Genomic DNA, 23,149 nt, shown 5'->3' with positions numbered 1-23,149 from the left:
CTCCACCGGGGACGGGGGTGGGAACCGGAAGTGATGTTGAGATGGGGAAGACTACAATTCCCAACATGCCCCGGAGTTATTTCCTTGTTGGGTCAGCTGATGCGAGGATTCGCCCTGCTTTGCGAGGGGAGCGTCTGGCTGGAAGGTTGTGATGCTGCGCCCCAAGGCCCTCACGCAGGTGCTGAGCCAGGCGAACACGGGAGGAGTCCAGAGCACCCTGTGAGTACTTGGGCAAGCAGAGTTGGTGGGGCTTACTCGCGAGTCGCAGTGCAGAGGGTTGCACTGCAACTTACGGAACTCACTGCCTCAAGGTGTATTTGGCTAGCTTTAATAATAATAAACACTTAGAGGGAATCTAGGAGGGGAGCTTTATATTGCTGCACATAGTGAAGCATTTGAAAAGGCTAGCAAAAGCAGAATAAAGGTAAAGGGACCCCTGACCATTAGGTCTAGTCACGAACGACTCTGGGGTTGCAGCGCTCATCTCGCTTTATTGGCCGAGGGAGCCGGCGTACAGCTTCCAGGTCATGTGGCCAGCATGACTAAGCCGCTTCTGGCGAACTAGAGCAGCGCACAGAAACGCCGTTTACCTTCCCGCAGGAGCGGTACCTATTTATCTACTTGCACTTTGACGTGCTTTCGAACTACTAGGTTGGCAGGAGCAGGGACCAAACAATGGAAGCTCACCCCATTGCGGGGATTTGAACCGCCGACCTTCTGATTGGCAAGTCCTAGGCTCTGTGGTTTAACCCACAGCGCCACCCGTGTCCCTTACAAAAGCAGAATACAGTACTCTAAAACACATGAAGCTTTTAACATGCCATTTGAGGGTATCGTTTATGCCAAACGAAGATTGAGACTGATCCATGCAAACACCAGTACAATTCGAGCTGCCGTATTCATTTCAGCCTTGTAGTCTTTTCTTCAGTAGCATAAATGTTGTAAATCATGGTTTCACTACTCTAGAACTTCAGGCTTGAATTGGTCAAGAGAGTGTGTTTTTTGTCTCTTTCTGTGTGTGTAGCTATGCATATATAATTTTATATAGCATTTCAGTTCCTTTTGGTAGCAAATCATACTTTCAGTGTGTTTATGTGTGTGTACTGGGCTGCTACACTTCACGCTGCAGAGGCTGAATTAAAGCAGTACGTTACAAATAGTTAGGTGCAGGTCTGTAAACAACTGTGCAAAATGTCGATTGCGCATGCTGTTTTAGTTTGCTGCATGGACATTACCCTCCTATGAGCACCCATCAGGCTACAAATAAAATAAAGTATCTCTTAATCTTTTTCAGAATCACTTTTAGACATAGACACAATTCTCTAGGACTATTTAATCCTCTTTGCTGTTCCTCTCTAGCCTTCTGAACAATGAGGGCTCTCTCCTTGCATATTCTGGTTATGGAGACACAGATGCCAGAGTCACAGCTGCCATCGCCAGCAATATCTGGGTGGCTTATGACAAGAATGGGCACCAAGCGTTCAACGAGGATAACTTGAAGTTCATCCTAATGGACTGTATGGTACGTATCATGAGGTGTTGCATATCCTGGCGACCTCTGCTGCTGCTGGTTCACTGGGATGCCTCGGGCACTGGGAACATCCATTTCAGGGATAGGACGAAACCTCAAATCCCCAGGTGTGGCTGGAGGCACACCTTTGTGACAGCACGTTTTTCCATGCACGATGAAATGGCACATCTGGAAATCTTTGAGGAGCGATATTGGAAGGATGGAACATGGTGGTTGTGGGATACCCTATATACAGCCCGACCTCTGTTAGCGTTGGGCTGGAGATCGGCAAGAGGTTAGAAGATACAGCTGGAGGCAGAACGTGGCTTCATAACCACATTTGCTGGCTTAAGAGTGGCTCCACTACAAGGGAGCACTTGCCTGGAGAGGTTTCCAGCAGCTTTTCCACCAACCTGCAGAGAAAAGCTTGGAGGGTGGAGGTGGGAAAGTCGGCCCATGCTGTGCACTGAAGCCCTGGCAATCTGCTGGTTTAATGGCGCATACAAAGCCCTCTGCACAGAGTTTTGCCCAGGGATTTGGAGGTGTTGCTGATCAGCCCCTGTGGGGTTTGCCCTTCTGGATGTCATGGCAACCAGGAGGCAAACTTGCCAGCCACTGTTTTGCATGGTGACTTAATTCATAGAATTGTAGAGTTGGAAGAGACCCAATGGTCCTGGAGTCCAACCTCCTGCAATACAGGGAATTGAGTCTGCATGTCTGTTGAGGGGGCCACTTGAGGTCCTCAGCTGCCCAAATTGCTACCTGGTGAGTGCGACGTGTAGTTGGGCTGTGCATCAGCCAACAGCCACAATAGGTTGGATGTATTCATCTCATGGTGGTGAAGCAAGCCCTGTAGGCATCATGCAGCCTGGAGCTGCTCCAGCAGGCACCAGAGGAGGCCTGTGATGGAGACACACACACTTCTGGGACGGGCTTCTGCTTGAAGGAATTCATTTATTACAATGATATCCCAGCTTTCCTGCAAGGAGCTCAAGGCGGCATACATACTTCTCCCTCTCCCCTTTCTATCCTCACAACAGACCAAGGAGGTAGATTAGGCTGAGAGGCAGTGACTAGTCCTAGGTCACCCAGGAGCTTCATGGCTGAGTGGTGACAAGAGCCCCAGTCCACTACTCTTAACCGCTACAACCTCACTGGTAGAGGAAGGTAGGGGGTAGAGAATCTCCCTGTGTTGTGGGACACTTGCTTCAGAGCTCTTGGGGAGCTTGCCCATAGGCTATATCTAGCACTCCCAAATGGCTTTGTGGCCCCAAGTCCGTCTTTTAAAAATTAATTATTATTTGAGAGGATTAGCAATGAACTATTATTACTATTTCAGTAGTGTAGAAGAGCTGGTGGGCAAGCCTTCTGGAAGGCAACCTTGAGAGGAGTGGTTTTCGCCACTCCCATTTTTCTGCACATTGGCCATGACCAGTTTGCCACGCGGCCCCCAGAGGATGAACGTGGCCCTTGGCCCAGAAAAGGTGTGCTGTCCCCGTATTAAAAGTGGCAGAAAGCTTGTCTGAATTTGAATAGGGCAACACCTCTGTAGGGTGAGAAACCTGAATGCCCTGCAGTCTGTGAATATTGTGCACTCATATTCTCTATTCTCTCTACCCTGCTCTGCACAATGCATAAAACGACCCAAGGAGGGCCGTGTTGCCATCACCCGCGTTGCCAATCTGCTCCTGTGCATGTACGCAAAAGAGACGGTGGGATTTGGCATGCTGAAAGCCAAGGTAAGGAGTCAACCTGTTCCTGGTTTTATTACTTTTATTCCTGTGGGGCAGCCCATCTTGGAAGGTGACACAAGTAAAATGAGGTTGTGGGAGGTGACTCAAATAACTACTGAGTGTCTCCCTGTTAGAGGTGCAGCAACACATCCAGCCAAGAACCTTTGGTGCTTCCTCAAGGCAGCTTATTGGGGACTCTTCTCTTCCCCCATCCCACTCATAGCATTTTATTGTAGGCATTAAGGTCTCTGGGGTCTAATTCATACACATACACCATTTGACTTTTTTACATTTGATTTCTATACACTTAGGTACGGTTCACACATGTCTGTACATCATTCGGTTACTATACTGTTCATAGAATTGTAGAGTGGGATGGGACCATGAGGGCCATCTAGTCCACCCCCTGCAATGCAGGAATCTTTTGCCCAACGTGGGGCTTGAACCCACAGCCCTGAGATTGAGTCTCATGCTCTACCAACTTGAGCTACGATTAGCAACTGAGTCACCTCAGCTCATCCTGTTGAAAAGCTCTGCAGTTCATGTCATGAGAGACAACGGCCTCATTTTTAAGTACCCCAAACCGGTGTTACGAGTATGTGAAGTGTTGAGATTTGGGCTTGTGGATCCTTTCTGCCCCCTCCCCAGCCAGCACATGGCCACAAGGAGTTAGGAAGCTTCTGCTTTTCAACAGCTACAGTGGTACCTCTAGTTACGAACTTAATTCGTTCCAGAGGTCCGTTCTTAACCTGAAACTGTTCTTAACTAGAGGTGTGCTATTGCTAATGGGGCCTCTTGCTGCTGCTGCACTGCCGGCACACGATTTCCGTTCTCATCCTGGGGCAAAGTTCTCAGCTCGAGGTAACTCTTCCAGGTTAGCGGAGTTTGTAACCTGAGGCGTTTGTAACTCGAGGTACCACTGTACTCTTGTTGAGGGTGATGCCTGAGCCAGTGCCCAAGTCTGCTTTACCTGAATTCTGCAGAGGAGGTGGGCACACAGCCAACCAATTCTTTCAACCCTATGGGGAGGGCTGTAGCTCAGTGATCCCCGGCATCTGCAGGTAGTGCTGGGAGAGAACCCTGCCGAGCCTCTGTCAATCAGTGTAGGTAATGATGCATGATTCATCTCACCCGGGACACGGTCTGTTTGCACTACTGCCTTCTGGCAGGAGATATAGAAACATCAAGTCAAAGACAAATAGACTGAAAAACAGTTTCTATCCAAGAGCTGTGGCCTTTTTGAATGCTGTAACTCGATAGTGTGACCTGGGAGTTTGATGGGTGTGGTGTGGGTGTGGCTGGAATGTGGTTTGTTTGGTTGTTGTTGTTGTTTTGCTTTTGATGTTTTAAGGGATGGCATCCAATTTCGTTGCACTTTGTACAATGTTGCACTTGTGTAATGACAATAAAGAATCTATTCTATTCTATTCTATTCTAATACTGAGCTCGGTGGACCATTGAGCTGACTCTGTATATAAGGCAGCTTCCCAAGTTCCTAACCCGCCTGTCCTTGTGTTTTCCCAGGCTCAAGCTCTGGTCCAGTACCTCGAAGACCCGCTCACCCAGGTGGCTGCCTCCTGAGCAGGTGATGGAGCCCAAAGGCAAGGCCGACCTGCTGCACCCGTCTCCTGTCGGGAGCGAGTTTCAGAACAAGCTCTTGCACCGAGGTGACCCTGTGGACTCTTGCTTCTCTGCAGCCTTGATGGGCGCTGGGCGCAGGCACTTGAGTGTGTTTCAGGAAAAGGGAAATGGCAGTGGGAGGGGGAAATAAAAAAGCGTGTTCTTAGCCATTTGAGTCCGGTCTCTCTTTTGAGGAAAGAGGGGGAAGTTGCTCCTCTGCATTGGCAGAAACATCCGCCTACCATCCTGTACATATTTGACCTGGAAATAAATCCCGTAGAACGCAGTGGGGCTCGCTTACAAATTAACCCACACAGCTGCTCAAGTGTTCCAGACTCTGAACCTGAAAAGTCTGGAAGCATTTTCCTGCTGTTAAGCAAGGGGATTCAGTACTGAAGGGGAACCACCTGGTGGCAGCAGAGGAGCAAAAGACATTTCCATTCCTTTCATATTTTCCTTTTAATTGGCCAATTCCAGTAATCCCTTTCCACAGCTGGTGCTGGGTTAACTTCAAGCCAGTGACACCTTCCTAAACCTGCCTTTGCTGTGCTAATGCTCTTGAGAGGAGACAGGTGGTGTTGAAAGACTTGGTAGCTGGGTGGGGTGCGTGCCTTCATTTAACTCTTCCCAGAAGTGTCAGTTCTCCTCTTAAAACAGAAAGGTGGACTCATTTCTTGCTTAAGGCTAAGTTGACAGATGGGGGAAATCATTCAGTAGGGGTAGTAACCAATGCAGCACTAATGACTTTACAAAAAATAAATTCCTCACTCTTTCCATCCCACCCTGTACACCCCTAAGTCTGTCCTGGGGTTTCCCCCAACCCTCCAGAGTGGATGCAGGGGCGCACCAGGGAAGCAGGTCCATTGCACAAGCGTAAATTCTTGCACTGATGGGACATATTAGTTGGATACAGCGCTTTGTGTGTGTGTGAGTAAAAGTAACCGCACACACATTCCCCAAAAGTACATTTTCTGTCTCCTCCTGTCCACCCTTTCATATCAACATTTTGGTCATAATTGTACACTAAAGTGATACTTGTCTGTGCAGATCTCCTGGGAACATGCATCCTGCATGCCTGTCTGGGCAGGGTCCCAAATGAGCCTGTCCTTTGTCAACTCGTGTCTCTTACATGTGCACCAGGAGAAGCTGATTTGTCTTTTGGATACTTAGTGTACCAAAGATGCTTCCAGTCTAACACAGCTGGCCAGCGTGCTTGCTTCTGCGCCCTCTTCCATTTTGTCACCTTGTATATCAGGATTGCAAAGGTGCATACTTGGGAAAGAGCCCCCTTGAACTCTGTGGGGCTGATCCGAGTGGCCAGGTTGGTGAAGACTACTTTATGGAATTCCTTCTACAGATGGGACTATCAGAGATGAACTGGTCTGGTCAGTCTCCCGCCAAAGGGGAAGAGGTGCCCTTGTTCCTGGCAGCTGTATGCTCCAAGTGTCTTGCCCCAAAGCTTAGTTAACTTTTGAACAAGAGCAATTTTCAGCCTTGCTGGGTGTTTCCCCCACAGATTGCAGCAGCCTGCATGTGTGGTTTTGTGCTAATCTCCTAGTTGTTTCATTCTGCATCTTCTCATCCTGTCCAGAATGAATCTTTTTAACCGCGTGGAAAGAGAGATTTGGGTGTCTACCTTCCAAACACCAGGAGAATTTCTGGAACAATTGATTCCTGAGCTGGTGTCTCCTTCCTGTCCGTGTGGTTATCAACTTAAGCTTTACGACACTGTTTCATTTCACAATGCGGAATAATCTGCTTTCCCCCCATTTGTGCTGCTGCTTGTTGCCCGAACCTAAAGCAGATCTGGAGGTGACTATTACGTGGCTAGATGAGAGTTCAGGGGCCCAGCCAAAGGGGATCTAAGCTTGATGTGATACAAATAACCATAGCAATGCATTTTTGATGTGCAAAGCTGGAACCTTCAGTGATTTCAAAATGTTGCTTTGTCACATTTTATTGCCTTTCTGGTAACTTGTCACTCAAAATCCTGATTCTGGACTAGGGGATTAAAATATATATCTATTAAAACAAGAGAAACTTATGGGACTCCCTTATGAGGAAAGTTCACACCGGTTGGGAGTTTTTAGTTTAAATAAGAGATGACAAAAAATAATTTTATAAAACTTTCAGGACAGAAAAAGAAGGCGGCACTTCTTCATGCAGTGCATAGTTGAACTATGGAACTCTCTGCCACAGGAGACAGTGATGGCCACCAACCTGGATGGCTTTAAAAGAGGATTGGGCATATTCATGGAGGAGAAGGCTATCAAAGGCTACTAGCCATGATGGCTATGCTCTGCCTCCACGGTCAGAGGCAATTAATGCTTCTGAATCCCAGTTGCTGGAAAACACAGGGAAGAAGAGTGCTCTTGTGAACAGGTCCCACATGCCAGTTTCCCACGGGCATCTGTTTGGTCCCTGTGAGAACAGGATGCTAGACTTGATGTGCCATTGGCCAGATCTAGCAGGTTCTTCTTGTGTTCTTAACTTAAATGTCACTGACATCCTTAGGCTCTTGAATCCACAATTCAGAGGAGCCACATCTGAAGCATGGTTTGAACCTGCTTTCCCCAAAACTATTTGGCAAAGTGGGCTTTTGCAAAGGCGTCCCTCTGCCCCCAACCTTTTTCATGCTGCTCCAAGGGTCAGCTGAGGCTGTGAAAAAACCAGTTTTTGCAGGGGCATTAGAAAGCAGTGTGGGGTCCCTCTCCAGGTAGGATGGAGAAACACCTGCCTGGAGAGCTCCTGCCCATAGCTTCACTAACTACAAACCCTGAAATTTGTGGTCTCCTCCAAACCTGTGTCAAAGTTTTGCAGTGTTCAGTGTTGTGTTTGATGTGTTAATTACTCAGATTGGGGGAGGGGAGCTGCAAAACGCAGGGTTGTCGCTGCAAAATGCTGCAAGACTTTGACAAAGGTTTGGAGAGGATCCCAAACTTTGGGGTTCAGAGTTAATGAAGTTCCTGTTCATCGCTGTAGACCAGGCTTGGGCTCCATGGTCTGACTCTTGTTTGCATTTGGTTCAGTTCGGAATGGGCAACTTTCTCTGAATTCTGATTCTGGAAAAGTTGCTGCCAGGACCTTTTAACATTCACCATCACCAAGAAAGCCAACTGCTCGTCCTGTGACCATTCTGTTTTTCTGGTTTTGATGTGGTTTATTTTTCAGTTGCAAATAAAGTTATCTGGAAACTTTTTGAAATCGTAAATTCTCTGAAGTGGAGGCTTTTCTCCCCCCCCCCCCCCGCCCCACCCCAGAAGCCTGTAAACATGAAGTATTGAGCCTTCTGGACCTCAGTTTTACCACTCCTCACCTCCCCTCAGGTTATAATTCCCACTCCTTATATATCTTAGGCTTCTCCCTCTTCAACATTCCACCCTTCTGGTCTGGTCTAACAGGATTAGTTTTTCAGGTTTATGATGGGGAGGCTAGGAATGAAGCCCGACTACGGCTGCATAGCTGACAACAACAGATACACTGGTGTATTTGAAGAAGTGTGCATGCACACGAAAGCTTATACCAGAACAAACTTAGTTGGTCTATAAGGTGCTACTGGACAATATTTTATTTATTTATTTTTATTTCGACTGCGTCAGACCAACTCGGCTATCTACCTGAATCTGACAACAACATGCAGGCTTCTCGTCCCCAGCAGTTGCTATTTCCCTTTTATTGGAATGAGGAACCAAGTTGCTAGCTCTCAAGATTGTGAGGAAATGCCTGAGGGCACATCAGCAGTTTTTGTTAATTTTGACCCACAATGAAACTCTTAAGTGTTAGCGTGATGTACAGTGTTAATCATACTTGAAGTAAGCCATTAAAGTCTTGCGGCAAGTCCATTAGAGCCGCAGAGTTTTTGAATACGGCTATCTGTATTAAATTACGTAGGCCAGAGACACACATACACGGTTAAGCATTATAGTTCTGTGGTTTTTAAATTGTAGCAGTGTGCGTTTTTCATTAATGTTACTGTCAATTGTTATAAAATGTTTAAATGGCCTGTTGACTGCAAATGAGAGCCCCTCCCTTTATTTGCAATATATGTCAGTCATAAACAGTGATTAATAAATGCTTCTTTGAAACGTATGCTTTTACTGTGTCCCAAACTCACTCAGTTTTGGGAGAAAGTGCTGGACTATATAAACAAGAAACTATGAGGAAAAAATTAAGATATTCAGAGGTGAATTGAACTATATACCCACTGTATGGAAATTGACAACAGGACAGCAAAAATGGATTCCACATGCTCTAATGGTGACCAAGAGACTGATACTGATGAACTGGAAGAATTCCTCTTAATCAATAGCTTGACAACATTGGCAAACATAAGAACAGACAGCTTACAGACACAGACTTTCTTCGGATAAATACAACGATATTTGGTGAGTTTACACAGACTATATTAGGTTATTGACAAGTATATGTGTATCAGGATAATAAGAATACACACACCTGAATATTAATGTATGGTAATGTAACCGTATTTTTCCTTTTTTTCATTCTCACTCTTTCCCTTTTTTTCTCAGTCGTATCTTTTTACAAATGAAACTCTTCTAATAAAACATTAATAATAAAAAACAGTGATTCATAAACAACTACTTTTTTTACAGTCACTGCCCCCCAGCACCAAATGCCTATTTAATGAGTCATTTCATTCCACAAATCGCCACGTTTTCTCAGAGCCCTATAACCACATTGCACATGTAATAAAGGCCGATAGAAAAGCAGTTAATTTCCTGGTCTGTACGACTCTCTCGGGCATGGGTTGCCAAGTGATAGTAAGTCCCAACTGTTTGATAAACAAACATGCAGAATAAAAAAAAAATACATATCTGGGTCATTTGCCTAAGCAAAGCTTCCCCCCCCCTTTTCTTTTGGCAGGCATCAAACACAGGTTTATCACTGCGCTTGATTTCAGAAACCAGTAAATAAGTGTCAGTTTAGAAGCTGTCTTGCCATCGCTTTCCTCAACTGGAAGAGAAAATATGGTCTATGGATGGATGCCTCGGCTAAAGGCCCAAGCGCCTGTCTGGGGAAACAGGCAGTGGCCCATCCTAACCCCTTCCCTTCTCCCTCCCCCTGACCTTACCGCGAGCCCAGGTGAAGCGGGCGAGGAGTCCCTCCGCTCAAGTGACACCCGCCCAGGTGAGGTGCCGCGGAGGGGCTGGGCTCAGCCCTTACCTGTTCAACCTGCGCGGCGGCAGAGAGTCCACGCCCCACTGAGTCAGGCGAAGCTGCACCTTTAACCTGCCTTGACTGAGTGGCACGGTTTCTCCCTCCTCCTCCCGCCTGCCACCCCCTTGTTCAAAGGGTCCCCCACCCATCCGCCCTCATTCCAAACAAGAGCCTCTCTTTGCACAGGTGGACCTCGCTGCTTTCCGCCCCTCCCTCCCTCCTTCCCCCTACGCTCTTTCTGCTTTAAACTTGGGGTTTCTCTGCAAAAGAAAAAACCCAGCAACCTAGCCTTTCCTTCCTTCCTGGTTTGTTGGAGAAGGGCAGAGAAGGGACCCCTTTGCTCCAGCTGAAGTGGGCCCAGGAGGGCAGCAAGCCATGGGGACCTCAGAGGAAGATTATAACTTCGTCTTTAAAGGTGAGTGTCTTGTTTTTGCCTCGTTCTCTCCCCCCACTTCCCAGTTCTTTTTCTTCCAAACTGTTGGCTGGGTTTTCAGGACTGCCCTGAAAGCTGTGTGTTGACCCAAGATGCCCCCTTTTTTTAAAGCCATGGGAGGATTTATAGAATTGTACAAGTGTAACGCTGGAAGGGACCCCAACGGTCATCTAGTCCAACCCTCCTGAATTGCAGGGATCCCAGTGAAGTCCATCCTATCGTCCAACAGCTCTCACCGTCGGAGAGTTCTTCCTGATGTTGAGTCTGAATGTGCTTTCTTTTAAATGGAATCTCCCGGTTAATACACTAGAATAGCTCAGCCGGCAGAGCATGAGGCTCTTAATCTCGGGGTTGTGGGTTCGAGTCCCACACTGAGCAAAAGATTCCTCCATTGCAGCAGGGTTGGGCTAGATGACCCACGTGGTCCTTTCGAACTCTACTATTCTATGATTCGGGTCCTACCCTCTGGAGCAGCAGCAAAACACGCTTGCTCCATCTTCCATGTGACACCCCTTCAGGTATTTGAAGTCCACTCTAAATTCCTAAGGTGGGGCAATGACTTGAAGGGGCTGTAGCTCTGCGGTCAAGCCCTTTCTTTGCTCTCTTCTTCCAGCTAGGAAAGGATCAGGGGTGATGGTGAGAAACCACTGGTCCAGCTCAGTACTGTCGACACTGCCTGGCAGCAGCTCTCCGGGGTTTCAGACAGGATATTTTCAGTCCTACCTGGGGATCCCAGCAGGGATTGAACTTGGGACTTATTGCATGCAAACAGGTGCCTGCCTCTCCTGCTGAGCCACAGCCCCTCCCCCAGTCAGTGCAGACAATAGTGGACAAATAGCCTCACACCTTTGGGCTGCAGCTGAGTATCCTTTGTCAAGCACCCATATGGCTCTTGAAGAGTGCCTGTCTTAAAGAATCAAGGCTGATTAAGTCTGTCCGCGTTAGTTGATTAAATTTTGCACACATTTAAAGCTTAATAAACTGAAAGACAAAATGCGCAGTTGTGTACACACTCTACCTTTTATGCTTTTTAAAATTTAAATTCAACATCTGTAAAGTGATACTCATAATGTTACAACAGGTTGAAGGCAGCGTAAAGTTGAACATTATCATTAGAGTAAATGTTCCAAAACTTTACAAAAATTGTGAATTTTTCCAGAAATCTGTTAGGCTGATTTGTATGTATTCTTTTATAATAAGTTAACTTAATCTTCTGTTACTATGATTTTTTCCCAATATATTTGTGTGTACTCCCCCCCCCCCATTTTTTAGCCGTCACAATTGTAGCAGCAGTTATAAGATGGAACACTATCTCTTGATGTATAACCAAATAGAAATATTTTAGGTTCTAACTTCTAAGGGTATATGAGATCCTAACATATCAGACAGATTATCCTGAACAGATTTGCAAAATATCTGTTCCGAAGGATGGTGCGAAGGATCCGAAGGATGGTGCACATTACAGTATATAGCTCTAAAGCACACCATACAGTGCCTCAAAGAATTCTGGGCACTGTAGTTTGTTAAACTGTTGCTAGGATTTGTAACTTCATGAGGGATAAACTACCGTGCCCAGAATTCTTTGAGGGAAAGAATGTGCTTTGAAGGTATAGCATGTATGCAACTACCTCACTGCGTAAGAGAAGCAGGAATGCATCTTCTAAGATGGCAGTCACTGCACACCCTAACCCTAAATAATTTAAGCATGTAAAATTGCTAGGAGGTTGGGCCACCAACTTGAGGTTTGTATTCATTTTAATGCAACTCATCAGCTGGCCAAACTTTGCGTTCCTAGTGACTATTGTTGGTAGTGATAGGATCAGTTTCCTCCCTGCAGCTTGATTATTTGCTTTTCTCTTTCCTTGTTTCCTGGTACTTCAAAGCATGTGACTCTGCTTTCCCCATCAACCACAGGAGGAGAGCTGAGTTAAGTTGCAAAGCCATGCACCTCTACCCCTTTCAATAGAAGCCTTGTCATAGCTCGCCTGCTCAGTGAGGCAGGAGCATCTTGCAAGAGTTCGGCCGCTTTGCAAGCTGAGCTTTGCAAGAGTTCACCTGCAGGTTGTATGCAGTGCTATTTTTCTAGAAAATTAGGTGCTGGAAGTTAGCAAGAACGTGCGTGAATGTGTGAATGTGCTGGAACTGAGTTCCTGCTGGGAAAAGAAGCCCTGAAACTTGCCTACTTTGCAAAGGTAGAATTTGCATTTGTTGCCACACCCACTTCTGCCTCTGGCCCTGCCCACCATTGGCAAGTGGTCATCATAAGGTTGACAAGAAGAGAATGTTGCCTTAAAGGCTGAAAAGTATTCCTTGTCCCTGTTTTAACAGGTCCCGCTAACTACCTAGCTTCCTCGGGCCAGATGTTTTCCCCTAGTGCCTGGAGCGTTTTTGAGGGACAACAACACACCAGTTTGGTGTTCTGGGCATCCACAAGCCAGAAACCAGCCCTGATCTGGTCACTGTTTGTGCTAATCTGGACTCTGAAGCACCAGAGCTGCATGCATTAGGAAAAGCAAGCAGAGTGAAGCCAACTGTCAAGTTTCTAGCTCTCTAACAACTCCCATCTAGGCAGTAAAAACAGACAACAGCATAAGGGATGGCGGTTTTCTCAGAAACCAAAACAAATATTTGGCCTTCATAAACCTGCACCTCTCAGTAAAGGAGCAAACATGATCCCTGAGACGGTGGCGTTCAAATTCCAGTTTGGAGGACACAGATTCAGTGGTACTTGGCAGATAAATAACTCGCCCCCTTTTCTCCAGCCTCAGACCCCATCTCTGTCTGCAGAAGGCTCAATTCACACCATGCATTTAAAGCGTTACGATACCACTTTAAATAGTCATGGCTTCCCCTCCAAAGAAGCCAGTTTAACAGACTATCCCTCTTCCCAGGAAACTCTGAGGATCCAGGGCTTTTTTTCAGTAAGAACTCACCAGAACTCAATTCGGGCACCTCTCAGGTGGGTGCCGTTGCCATTATAAGAGAACAAGGGAGGCGTTCATAGTGACTTCTGGCACCCCTTTTTCTAGAAAAATAGCACTGGCAAGTTTCCTCACACTCACCCACCCCTCTCTGTCCTCCACCCAAGCAAATGAGTCATTATCACAGTTCAAGGACACATTCCTGCCAGAAGAAAACAGTCTAGGAGGGTGTGAAGCAAGACCAGTGAGGCGTGTGGTCTGGAGGAGAGTTCAGAGGGCCAGACGGAGAGAGTTGGGGGCCACATTCAGGCCTGAGTTCCTGTCCCCTGCCCGTGATAGGCTCTGAAGTGAAGAGGAATCCACGTGAAAAACTACTGTATTTTTCCGTGTATAAGACTATATTTTTTCCTAAAATTTTAAAATTTAAAATAAGGGATTATCTTGTACACAGATTGCGCATAGTGCATTTTCTTAATTTTGAGTCCCCCAAAATAGGGGGCATCTTATAGACGGAAAAATACGATACATGCAAAAGTAGAAAAGTATTGCCTTGGTTGGGGAGAGTTGATTTGGGATTCTTGCTCATAGGAGCTGTGATTTGAAGTTTCTGAAGAGCTGAAACAGACAGCAAAGTGTTAAATGGGAATCATAGAACTGTAGAGTTGGAGGGACCCCGAGGGTCATCTAGTCCAACCCCCTGCAATGCAGGAATCCTGCCCATAGCTGCTTCTCAGAGGGCTCAAGCCACCAACTTCTGGTTAACAGCCAGACGCTCTGATCCATCCCATGCAACTGGCAGAAGAGTCACTGAGGCCCAGCTGTTTAGCAACACGGAAAAATAATTCCATAGTAAAGATACTGGCTGGCTTTTTTAGCCCATATTATGGCTGCCACAGTACATGTTAGCTAGCCTGTCTGATAAGCCTGATAAATTGAGAGGCAGTGCAGCGTAGCGGTTAGAGGATTGGATTAGGACCTGGGAGACCAGGGTTCAAATCCCCATTCAGCCTTGGGTGACCATGGGCTCTCAGCTGAACCAACCTCATAGGGTTGTTGTAAGGATAAAATAAAATGGGAAGAAGGAGGAACTAGGTACACCACCTTGAGCTCCTTGGAAGAAAGGCGGAATATAAATGTAATGAATAAATAAATAAATAAATAAATCAGGCCCTGATCAGGAGGATCTCAATCACCATCATCATCCTAACAAACAAATGAACAGCACAGGGACAAGTGCAGGTAGTCCGGCAACCTTTCCATGTCCCTCTGAATGGAGGTTTCAGGCCACCAGCAGCCCACAGATCACATTCTGAGAAGCCAAACATAGTTATTCTACAATTGTCGAAGCTAGCTTTCCCCAGCCTTCAAAGGCAGCGACACCTACCAGGTTTGGGTTTCCGGGTGGGGCGTGAAATCGCAGCTATAAATAAATGGATTCAGGAGCACTTGGCAGGGGGAGGAAGGAACAGACACACTGGTGTTCCTGGCAGCAGCCTTCAAAATAATGCAAGTGAATTGGGTGAGTGGCCAGTGGCCAGGAGAGCATCACATCACTACTGAAGGGCAAGGCATGGGACCCTCTCAGGCAAAGAAGGGCATCTTTGCAGAGCCCCAGTTCTTGTCCCAAGGAGGGCTGCCAGAGCCACTCCATCCCATGATGCATTGCAAAAGGCTCGGCTCTATGGTCACATTCACACCATACATCTAAACACTGTGGTACCATCTTAAACAGTCATGGCTTCCCCCAAAGAATCATGGGAGCTGTAGTTCATTTGGGTGCTGAGAGTTGTTTGAAGACCCTCCTCCATTCATCTCACAGAACTAAAATTTCCAGAGTTCCCTGTGAAGAGGCATTGTAGCTCTGTGAGGGGAACAGGGGGTCTCCAAACTACTCTCAGCACCCTTAACAAACTACAGCTCCCGGGATTCTTTGGGGGAAGAAGCTATGGCTGTTTAAAGTGGTACAGCATAGTGCTTTGAATGTATGGTGTGGATACTGGTTGCTGGAAACCACAGGAGTAAAGAGTCCTCTTGTGATTGAATCCTGCTTGCCGTCTTCCCTCAGGCACCTGGTTAGCCACTGTGAGAATAGGATGCTGGGCTAGATCATGGACCGGCCCACACATGAGGCAAGGTGAGGCGGTCGCCTCAGATGGCAGGATCCACAGGGGAGGCAGATTGCACTGTAGATCTTTACTCCCCACTTGTTTGGGATAGATCTTCACTCACTCTTTCTTCCCTGGTGGGGGGGAGCGGTGTGCCATTTTGTGTTTTACCTCTGGTGCCAAACTGCCTTGGGCCAGCTGTTTACATCAAGATTTTAATCCTGTTCTGTGTCCATACTGGCTTTGAATTTATTATATATGAAATAGCTTTTCTTCTAGAAAAAAGGTGCCGGTACTGCGTACTCTTGAGCACCACCAGAAGAAAAGCACTGGCTTCATAGATGTTTTTTTGTTGGTGATGTTTATTGCTACATCGATTCGATCGTGTGTTGCTGTTTTTAATAGGAAGCGATTCATAAAGTAAATAAATGCATTTGCACCTAGACTTTTTAATGAATGCAATGCATTCACTCCTTCCTTCCTTCCATCTCTCTTAGTGGTCCTGATTGGAGAATCAGGAGTCGGGAAGACCAACCTGCTCTCCCGGTTCACCCGCAATGAGTTCAACCACGACAGCCGCACCACAATTGGGGTGGAGTTCTCCACTCGTACCATCCTGGTGGGAGATGCCTTGGTGAAAGCACAGATCTGGGACACGGCTGGCCTGGAGCGCTACCGGGCCATTACTTCAGCGTAAGTACAGGTGGGGCTGGTGGGGCAGAAGTTATTGTGAGGGATTCGGCTGTGGACTGGGAAGCACCCCCTTCTCCCTTAGCATCTCACCATATCCACACAGACCTGATCCGGAGCCTTGAACAAGCCTCAGCAATCCCCTCTGCAGTATTGGGATATTAACATTGGGTCATCTTGCAGGACCGTTGTAAAGGGAAGTGCTTTGCATGCTCATTCAGCCCCTGATCCTGTGCATGTTTAAGCTAAAGCAGGGGTTGATGTTGTTAGTTGCTTTTTACACCAAAGCATCTCCAATATTTTACAGAATAAAAATACAAATTAATTCTATTAATTCTATTAAATGGATACACCACGTAATTGTAAAATCAAAAACAAAACTTCAAAGCAGTTTAATCAATAATATTATCAATAAGAAAAATGAACAATACTTTAAAACCTTCAAAAAGTTAAAACGACAACAGGCTAAAAACAGGTTAAGAAACAAGAAGCATTAAAACGGCAATGAAAGAAGAGCTAGTGCTCATCTAAAAATATATAAAAGTATCCCCAAATGATGTTCCTCTTGAGATACATATAATTTGTAAAAAATACTTGTGAACATAACACAGGTACCATAGGAGCAACAGTTCCTAAACACACAAGCACAGCACCGTATTAAAACACCCAAGAGGAAACCTCTTGAGATTTGTCTGCTATAATAGCAGAGTTGAGGTCCTGGTGGATGCAAGTGATTTTATCCTCAAAATGCTTCTCAGACATGTCTCACTGGGCTATTGTAGGCTCCACCACGTCCTCTGAGCCAACCCTCCAGGGGCCACAAGGCTGTAGTGAGTTTTGCCCTCTCTCTCTCTCTCTCTCTCTCTCTTACACACACACACACACACACACACACACACCCCTAAAAAGAGGAAAAGGGACGGGGAGGGAGGAGGAAAAAGCAAGCTTAAGTTACACATGACACCAGTGGCATTTTATGTGTTTTTTACCATCACTGGAAGCGCTCTTCTCTCCACCTACTCCCCAGATCAGGGCTGATGACCGTGTCCAGACCAGAAGGACAGGGCAGCTCCTGACACACCCAAAATATTATCTATATTGTTGCACCCCGCCCTGCAACCTGTTTTGATGAAGGGCAAGCACAGAAGCTTTTTAAATAAATGAATATGAATGCAGTCCAACGCCGCTGTATTAAAATGCTAAAAACCACACAAAGGACTTGTGCCACCCTGAAGATAATAAGATCAATGTGAGCCAAGCGGTCACGGACCCAGCCCTGTGTCATCACATGCACCTGTCGAAAGTGTGCTCTGGAAGAGCAACTCTTAAAAGTGATCAGCCTCTTAAGATGCCAGGGTAATACAGGATTAGTGTGTTGTAACAAAGACAATGAACATGGCTACACCCTTGGAAGTCATAATTGCTAAGCATTATTACTTATTTGAACTCTCTGCATGTTTTGTTTTTTTCTTTTTAATTAGTAGACTGCAGAGATTCTCTAATTGGGTTAGAAAGCTAAGCTCATGACTTTGCAGCGTTGAGTGAGGCTGCTCAAGTTTCTAGACCCTATGGCCTCCTTCTGTTCTGCTATGGATGTCCGCCTCCCTTTGTCAACAGCAATCTGTTGCTGCGGTAAACTGAGAATCATGCTTGGAGGACGTCCAAACTACTTCTAGGTAGCAAACAAAATCTGAGTGCAGCCAGCAGTGAACAGGAGCCTTCCTGCCTGCATGAGAGTCTGTTCTTACCTCTGTGGAGGAAGGGTAGGGTGTGCATGTCAATGCAACTCTGAAGTAAAGACATTTCAATAGGACTTGTGAACAAGGCCTTTCTGATGATTCCTGCATTGCAGGGGGTTGGACTAGATGACCCTTGTAGTCCCTTCGAGCTCTGTGAGTCTATGGGCCTCACGGTCCCTTCGAACTCTGTGATTCTGAGTTTCTATGTGGCCCTCCAGGCACCTCTGTTCGGCCCTTGGTACCCTCACCAGCCCGGCTCATCACCTTCCTCATGTTCTTCCAAGGCTGGCCTAAAAAATAAGGGACCATAAAAAAAGGATGCAGGAGCTTTGAATTACTTTTCAGTGGTTAGCAGACTAGGCAAACCCACCACTCACCCTCCATCCTCCCCACTATAGGGAGGTGTTCTGTATCTCTGTTTAAAGTATAGCAATTATTTGTAAGCTTTCATCCATAGATATAAATGCCCACATACAGTTTTTATGCAAATTGTTGACTGCTTTCATCTTATTTCTTTTCCTTTTTTTTTGGCAATGCATAACTGGTCACCTTATGTTGGGTGCAAATTAATTAATACTGTGATTTGAAAAGTGAGATCTAAGGTGGAAGATCTGGAAGGTGGAAGATCCGCAAAGAAGAACCAACATAGGCCACCTTCACACCATTTAAAGCACTGTGATACCCCTTTAAACAGTCATGGCTTTCCCCAAAGAATTCTGGGAGCTGTAGTTTGCACAGGGCACTGTGCGTTGGCAGGAGGCCCCATCCACAGACCTACAATACTCAAAGTGGTTCAGTAGCCGATCCCTCTTCCCAGGGAACTCTGGGAGTTGTAGTCACAACACTCAGTCCCCCTAGCAAACTGCAGCTCCCAGGATTCTTTGGGGCAGAAGAAGCCACGGCTGTTTAAAGTGACACTGTACCGCTTTAAATGTATGTTGTAATCAAAGGCCTCGTTTAAGAAATAATGTTGAGACTTCCAAAGAAAAGAGAAGGAATCATGGGACACCCATGCTTCCTTGTTGTTGTTGCTGCTGCTGCTAGTTCTTCATATGCCCTTCTCTTAACCCTTGTCCTGATCTCTCAGTTATTACAGAGGCGCAGTGGGAGCCCTCTTGGTTTTTGACATCACCAAGCACCAGACGTATGATGTGGTGGAGCGCTGGCTGAAGGAGCTGTATGACCATGCAGAAGCCACCATCATTGTGATGCTGGTGGGCAACAAAACAGATCTGACCCAAGCCCGGGAGGTCCCAACGGAGGAAGCCAAGATGTATGCAGGTAGGGGGCAGCTCTGTGGCTTCACGCATCGAGCCCTGAGAAGGATTTGTGCTCCACCGCAGGGAAGGACTGTGGCTCAGTGGTGCAGCATCTGCCTTGCATGCAGAATGTCCCAGGTTCAACCCCCCAGTGTCTCCAGCTGGGGCGGGGAGTGTCTCCTGCCTTAAACCCTGGAGAGCTTCTGCAAATCTCTGCAGACGGTAACTGAGCTAGAAGGGCCAATGGTCTGACTCAGTGTAAGGCCCATGTACCTTCTCGGCACTTGTGTGAAGAGTTAGAAGCTTTAAGATGAAGTGCCTCTTTTAAAATAGTTCCTGCCATCTGTACTGGCACACTTTTATAATGTGTTTTATTACTAAACGAGCAATGCCACTATATAAAAATGAAATCTACAGCCTGATCAATCGCAGACACTTTTAACAATTGATTAATCCACTGGATTAAATTGGCTACAAACAGTGTTATTGTTTGTACAGTGGTACCTTGGTTCTCGAACTTAATCCGTTCTGGAAGTCCGTTCAGCTTCCAAAACGTTTGCAAACCAAGGTGCGGTTTCTGGTTGGCTGATTGGCCCCGGAAACAATGCCGACAGCCAAAACGGACTTTCGGCTTCCGAAAAACGTTCACAAACTGGCACTTCCAGGTTTGAAGCGTTAGGGAGCCAATTTGTTCATCAGCTAAGCCGTTCAGGAACCAAGGTACCACTGTGTTATATTCTCTTTCTGTCCACTGTTTCAGTATTCTCTGAACGCATTTTAAAAATTATGAAATAAAAAAAGACAGAATGACTACCAATCCCAGTTTTAAATTGGTGACCTGATCCGATCTTATCTATTAATGGAGGTCTGATAGGGTCTCACTGCTTCTCTCTTCTTGCAGAAAACAACGGTCTGCTCTTTATGGAAACCTCTGCGCTGGACTCCACAAATGTTGAATTGGCTTTTGAAACTATCTTGAGAGGTAAGTCATCAGTTGGTGGTACCAGTGGCAAAGCTGCATGCTCCACTACTGGGGGCATGATGCGCATCTGGGGGCGTGGCACGCCGCCCACAGGGGCATGGCACCCATTCCGGGGCGTGATGCGCTGCCTGTGGAGGCGTGGCACCTGGCACGTGGCGTGTGTCCAAGGGGGCCCACCTTGATGGCACCCTACCAGAATAATGGTGCCGGGAGTGGTCCACTTCCTCCGGCAGCAGGTGGTACCCAAACTCACAGTGGCCTAGCCAGGGTTGAGAAGGAGGGTGATCTTCCTTGCTGTCACTTGTTCTTTACTCCAGTAAGGGGCTGCAGCCTATGGAGAAGGGTTTGTTTTAAGCCCCCACTTCCCATTCTCTCATACACACACACACACACACACACACACACACACACACACACACACGTGTGTGTGTGTGTGTGTGTGTGTACCCAGAAACCTTTAGCCTTTTTACGCATGGAGATAAAAGGTAAATCATGCAGTCTGGAAAAACATAAAATTCAGGTTTTTCCCCAGATGGTAGCTTATTGGTGCTGATAATGGACACATTAGCACTATGGTGCAATGGTGGGTGGGATCGGCAAAGGTTTTTTTCCTGGACATCCTCTCCATTTTTGCCCCCTTTTTATTTTATTTTTTTAAAATTTAATTGCCAAGTGTGTAAAGCTGGATTTGCACAAGCTAAATTGTGAGTTACCTGTACAAATAAAACCATCTGTCCTAAAGACACCTTCATTCCAAGGAAAGTGAGCCCCTGGGGCACTCCTGGAATCTCTCGCTGCTTGGAGATTGGGGTGGTGCATAAGCATATTTATTTATTCCTTCCTGTCTCCTAGACATTTTCAACAAAGTGCAGAAACAGAAGCAGAAAAGCCCCCTGGACAACACTGTTTCACTCTCTGCCGAACACACTGATGCAGCCTCCACCTCTCAAGCTGTGGAGGGGAAGCGAGCTTGTTGCTTGAACCTCTGAAGTGAGGGTCACACATGAGGAACATCAGCCGTGTTGAAGAAGCCAACACTCTGGTTGATGATTTATGGCCGAGATGTCCGTCTCACTGTAGCCTCTGTGGTCTGGGGGTTAGTTATGGAAACTTTATGGATCAGGCTCGCCTACCTAAATCTAGGGAGCACAATAGCGTGTTTGGGGGTGACAAAGCATCTTGAATCAAGAATTCTGTGTTTGTGGGTCAGCACTTGTACAAAAGAACTACCCGCAACCCTGCCATGTCCCAGCTTTGTCTTCCAATAGATACGAATCTATAGTGAATGCAACAGTAGCCACAATCCTGCCAAAGTTAATCACAACTAGCCGTCCTGTACCCTCTTAGCTGGGAGTGAAGTGCTTTGAATCTGGTAGGGCTTCTTCATCTAAATAAGCCTAGGACTGCAGTGCAAGTTCCATTGCAGGTTATTGTGACTAAGGCCACAATCGCACTGTACATTTGATAGCACTTTAAACTGTCACAGCTTCCCCAAAAGGATTCTGGGAGCTGTAGTTTATTAAGCTTGCTGACAGTTGTTAGGAGGCCCCTATTCCCTTCACAGAGCTACAATTCCCTTCACAAGGAACTTTGGGAATTGTAACTCTGGGAGAGAAAGAGGTGCATCCTAACAAATCTCAGCACCTTTAACAAACTACAGCTGCCAGAATTCTTTGGGGAGGGAAAGTCACGACTGTTTAAAGTGGTGCCATTGCACTTTAAATGTATGGTGTTAACGTGTGCTAACTTAAATCCTGTTGGCTTTCTGTGAGGCTTGACATGCGTATGCAGGAGTAAGCCCTGCTGAATTCAGTGGCTTTTACTTCATGGTAACAGGGCTTCGCTGCATGTGATATCTGCTGCTTCAAACTTTAAAAAAATTACACTTCTATCCCCACAACCTCCCTCTAAGGAGACAAGGTCAGTGCTCATTTGTGGATGAGCTTGAGCCTCCCTCATCAAACTCCAACTCTCTGTCCCAGCCATTGCCAACATGGTGCCCTCCAGATGTTTTGGGCTATGGCCATAACTGGGAGTTGTAGTCTAAAACTCCCAGAGGACGCCAGGTTGAGAGAGGCTGCTATACAGCTCAGCCTTCCTCATACGCTGGCTGGGGCTGATGGGAATTGTAGCCCAAAACAGCCAGAGGGTGTGTGATTGACAAGGCTTGCTGCTGCTCTTGTAGGGCCAATAAATCTGCGCCAGAATTTCCACACAGTGCCCTGGGCATGGTGCCAATGTGGCTGAATGACTATGTAGGTAGGAAGAAGGGCATTTTGCAGGGCAGGAAATTTGGATATTATGAAGACTCCCCTGACACTTCCTAGTCTCCTAATACCAGAAATCCCCCAACAAAAGTGACTAACTGACAGAACTGGAAGCCAAGAGGAGGAGGTGATGGGTGATGGCTTAAAAAAGGGGTTCTACAACTTCATGGAGGAGAACTCCATCAGTGGCTATTATCAGTGGCTAAATGGAGCCTCCATAGGCATAGCCCCTCCCAGGTTGCTGGGGGGAAGAAGCAGGAGGAAGCCCTGATGGGGGGGTGGCTTCCAGCTTGGCTAGTGCGTCAAGGAGGCTGCAAGGATCCCTGATGGGGGTCTTTTTAGATTCTTTTGTTATATTCCAAAGTCCCTGTCAGCTCAATGTCTTTATTAGGTAAACCAAAATATCATGGAATAGTATGCAAGCTTTTTGAGTTCTCCATATCTCTTCATCTGGCTCGATGAAGAGTTCTGTGAAACTTAAAAACTTGCACATTATTTTGTGACGTTTTGGTTGGCCTAATAAGGGCACTGCCCTAGTAGGGAATTCAGATCCCCCCATACTCTTGTTATTTTTTTTGTTACACATTCACAATGCACTTGGACTCCCTGCTTAGACTTCTTTCTGTGGCTGTGACTCCTTTTGTGACCAGCCTTCATACCGAAACTTGAATGTCTGGATCACCAAGCTGAGATTCTTCAAAATTTACCCCAT

The 23,149-nt window shown here is 46.5% G+C and overlaps 2 protein-coding genes across 2 annotated transcripts; both read left to right on the top strand.

Moving 5' to 3' along the window:
* The first annotated feature begins 59 nt into the window (after positions 1 to 59).
* Positions 60 to 5,029, top strand: LAMTOR2 (late endosomal/lysosomal adaptor, MAPK and MTOR activator 2). The gene is made up of 4 exons (XM_081174590.1): positions 60 to 219; positions 1,360 to 1,522; positions 3,160 to 3,249; positions 4,768 to 5,029. Exons 1-4 carry the CDS (start codon positions 152 to 154, stop codon positions 4,822 to 4,824), a joined length of 378 nt encoding a protein of 125 aa, XP_081030716.1. The 5' UTR covers positions 60 to 151; the 3' UTR covers positions 4,825 to 5,029.
* Positions 5,030 to 10,183: 5,154 nt separating this feature from the next.
* On the top strand, positions 10,184 to 21,201 carry RAB25 (RAB25, member RAS oncogene family). The gene is made up of 5 exons (XM_081174586.1): positions 10,184 to 10,456; positions 15,998 to 16,193; positions 19,017 to 19,210; positions 20,090 to 20,170; positions 21,023 to 21,201. The coding sequence occupies exons 1-5, from the start codon at positions 10,417 to 10,419 to the stop codon at positions 21,157 to 21,159; spliced, it is 648 nt and encodes a 215-aa protein (XP_081030712.1). The 5' UTR covers positions 10,184 to 10,416; the 3' UTR covers positions 21,160 to 21,201.
* The last annotated feature ends 1,948 nt before the right edge of the window (positions 21,202 to 23,149 follow it).

The sequence above is a fragment of the Podarcis bocagei genome, assembly GCF_964188305.1.
Source record: "Podarcis bocagei genome assembly, chromosome: 16".
NCBI classification, from domain to species: domain Eukaryota; kingdom Metazoa; phylum Chordata; class Lepidosauria; order Squamata; family Lacertidae; genus Podarcis; species Podarcis bocagei.
Note: the sequence above shows the minus strand (reverse complement) of the source record. Positions and strands in the feature narration are given on the sequence as shown.

What these genes read in the sequence shown, in the direction of transcription:
- LAMTOR2 (XM_081174590.1), top strand. Translation starts at nt 152, where the DNA reads ATGCTGCGCCCCAAGGCCCTCACGCAGGTGCTGAGCCAGGCGAACACG. An exon ending in GGAGGAGTCCAGAGCACCCT is followed by an intron (nt 220 to 1,359) that starts GTGAGTACTTGG and finishes GTTCCTCTCTAG; the next exon opens with CCTTCTGAACAATGAGGGCT. An exon ending in TCATCCTAATGGACTGTATG is followed by an intron (nt 1,523 to 3,159) that starts GTACGTATCATG and finishes AAACGACCCAAG; the next exon opens with GAGGGCCGTGTTGCCATCAC.
- RAB25 (XM_081174586.1), top strand. Translation starts at nt 10,417, where the DNA reads ATGGGGACCTCAGAGGAAGATTATAACTTCGTCTTTAAAG. An exon ending in TACCGGGCCATTACTTCAGC is followed by an intron (nt 16,194 to 19,016) that starts GTAAGTACAGGT and finishes CTGATCTCTCAG; the next exon opens with TTATTACAGAGGCGCAGTGG. An exon ending in GGAAGCCAAGATGTATGCAG is followed by an intron (nt 19,211 to 20,089) that starts GTAGGGGGCAGC and finishes CTCTTCTTGCAG; the next exon opens with AAAACAACGGTCTGCTCTTT.